Source organism: Rhagoletis zephyria, unplaced genomic scaffold, assembly GCF_001687245.7.
Source record: "Rhagoletis zephyria isolate East Lansing unplaced genomic scaffold, Rhagoletis_zephyria_1.1 Rzeph_scaffold_41027, whole genome shotgun sequence".
Taxonomy (NCBI): Eukaryota; Metazoa; Arthropoda; class Insecta; order Diptera; family Tephritidae; genus Rhagoletis; species Rhagoletis zephyria.
In genome coordinates, this window is record NW_016198082.1 from 159 (window position 1) to 2,751 (window position 2,593).

The 2,593-nt window shown below is 42.4% G+C and overlaps 1 protein-coding gene across 1 annotated transcript; it reads right to left on the reverse strand.

Moving 5' to 3' along the window:
• Positions 1-949: 949 nt before the first annotated feature.
• LOC108354962 (farnesol dehydrogenase-like) lies at positions 950-1,867 on the reverse strand. Its single transcript, XM_017606138.1, has one exon. The coding sequence runs from the start codon at positions 1,809-1,811 to the stop codon at positions 1,065-1,067; it is 747 nt and encodes a 248-aa protein (XP_017461627.1). The 5' UTR covers positions 1,812-1,867; the 3' UTR covers positions 950-1,064.
• Between the last annotated feature and the right edge of the window lie 726 nt (positions 1,868-2,593).

The following is a 2,593-nucleotide window of genomic DNA, read 5'->3' on the forward strand; positions in this document are numbered from 1 at the left end:
TTTTACGCATACAGATGCAAAAGATACAACAGTGCTCAACAATAAGCGAAAGAAATATTGAGCAAATTGTCGACTTTGCGAACAGGGTACGCAATATTGTAGCGTTTTTGAAGTCCGCCAATTGTCATCAACACTTGATGCAACACTATGCTATTAGAATTACTCGTTTTAAAAATTCCAGCCTTGAAGCAATTCGAATGGATTCGACACGTAGTAAATACACCACACCCTACTCTCCAAACTTTTTCGGATTGGCTGAGTGATCTAGCTAAAGTCGCTAGTCTCATGCCGTCGGTTTACGCAACAGTACAGCCGCTTGCTAACACAACGTCATAGCGTCAAAATCAATCGCCGTCAAAGCACCACACATCCGCATTTCCGTCTTCGTCACGTCAGCCAAGTTATAACTCAAGCATATCTCGCCGAATGTTATATGCATCCGAACAGGCTGATGACAGAGAACCAGCAGTGTGCGCCAAATGGAATTGTGTCGGCAATTCAAAGCACTTTCGGTACATAATAGGTGGGAACTCGTCAAGCAACGCCGCCTATGTTTTGCTTGTCTCCAAAGTGGGCATAATTAAGGTAACTGCCAGTTCAAAAAAGTATGCGGAATTGATTCTTGTGGCCAGATGCATAATACACTGCTTCATTCCGCAGCCCCTACGGCCATAGCATCCAAATCTGGTACTTCGTCACCTCAAGACAACGCCCACGTTTTAAACACCAATTTTGACATCAACAGCACATGTTTATTTAAAGTCCTTCCAGTCATTTTAAGTGGTCCTAAGTCAAGTATTACGGTCTATGCTATGATGGATGAGGGCTCATCCATCACACTTTTAGAAGAGGAAATTGCCAATACCCTTTGAGTGCGAGGTTGTATCGCGCCACTCACACTGCAGTGGTATAACGACAAACAAACCACAGAGGAGTCACGAGTGGTCAATTTCATAATTTATTATCACATTTAAATTTAAAAAAATATATATTGTAATAACAGACAATCTTAAGAGCTCCTACATCAAATAAAGAGCTAACTATATTATCAGACGAATTGCCTCTCATTCGCCCATCATCGGCTTCACAGTAATCTCATGTACTTGCATATGCGCTGGCGTAGAAAGTGTAAAGAGTACACAGCTTGATACATCTTCTGGTTGTAGAATTGGCTTCTTACCGCCCCTTGAACGAGCAGCTACCATGTCCGTATCTGTTAAACCGGGGCTAACGCTAGTTATTTTAACCCTTGTACCCAGTCCTCTAAACTCCTGCCGATAAACCTCGGTGAGCGCAGTCAAGGCATATTTGCTTGGCGCATACAAATTCGAAGTTGGCGTTGTTTGTGCATCATTTTGTGGCACATAATGACCCACAACACTATTAATGATCACCACATGGCCATCTACGCTACGTTCTTTCATCGATTTGAATGCTCGCTGCGTACAATAAACCACACCCATGACATTGGTTTGTATAACTTGTTGAATTTCCACTGGGTTCATTGTGCTAGCTTGTCCAACATTGTAAATGCCCGCATTGTTCACCAATACATCAACGCCACTCAAATTTTTGATAATCCAATCAAAAGCTGCATTGACGGATTCTAGCGAGGAGACATCACAGGCAACGGGATAAAATAGCTTTTGTTGATCCTCGGCTAGCGTGGCTCGCAACTCTTCCATGCGTTCCTTGCGGCGGCCAAGTCCAGCAACTTTCATATTTGCCTTGAGCAGATCCTTAACAATGGCCACACCAATGCCTGAGCTGGCACCGGTCACCACAGCTGTACAATTTGCCCAACGCTCCATATTGAATATTAAGATAACAAAAGCCCGCCGCCTGCTGTGCGAATAACTGTTGCACTGGAAATTCATGGTATAAATTCGGCGTCGTATCATCTAAAAAATGTGCGAACGGTGGAGTATCTTGATCTGCCAACGCAATCATTTTGCAAAAATACATATGCTCATTTGTCACAATCGCACGTCAAACCCTCATTATTGATAGGTCTTGACAACAGCTTCTTGTGCACGTCGAATGACACCATTGATGCTGGACCGAAGCAACCCATTGCAGTGGCCACTAAGCTGGGCTGGGTGGCCTACGGACCAGTAGAATCAATCAGCGCAGCTAGGGTTCTCCATGCATGCCAATCAATCAGGGAAAAGCTATTGCATCAACTTGTTAAGGAATTTTTTAGTATTAACAAGTAAGAGCAGCGCTGTCTTCGGCTATGCCGAAGGCTTCATACCTTTCATGAACATCTGCAAATTTTACTTTGACAGATTACTGCTTTTGAATACATCTGCATACATCGATAGAGGAGTTACATACTTATATAAAAAATCGCATCTAAANTTATAACGAAAAATCTCATATCTGAACAATCAGTTGTATGGGAGCTATACGAAACTAATATATGAATTCGTCTTAGATGATAGAATATGTACAACGTTTCGCAGAGAGAAGGCGAGTAAAAGGAAGTGCCGAACAAAGGAATTTGTCTCCTTTTAACTATTTAAATAAATGCATTTTGCAAACAAAAGTTCGTAGGCTACTTAATGCCTTGGTTATAATGCACGGGGCGAAT

What these genes read in the sequence shown, in the direction of transcription:
- LOC108354962 (XM_017606138.1), bottom strand. Translation starts at nt 1,811, where the DNA reads ATGGAGCGTTGGGCAAATTGTACAGCTGTGGTGACCGGTGCCAGCTCA.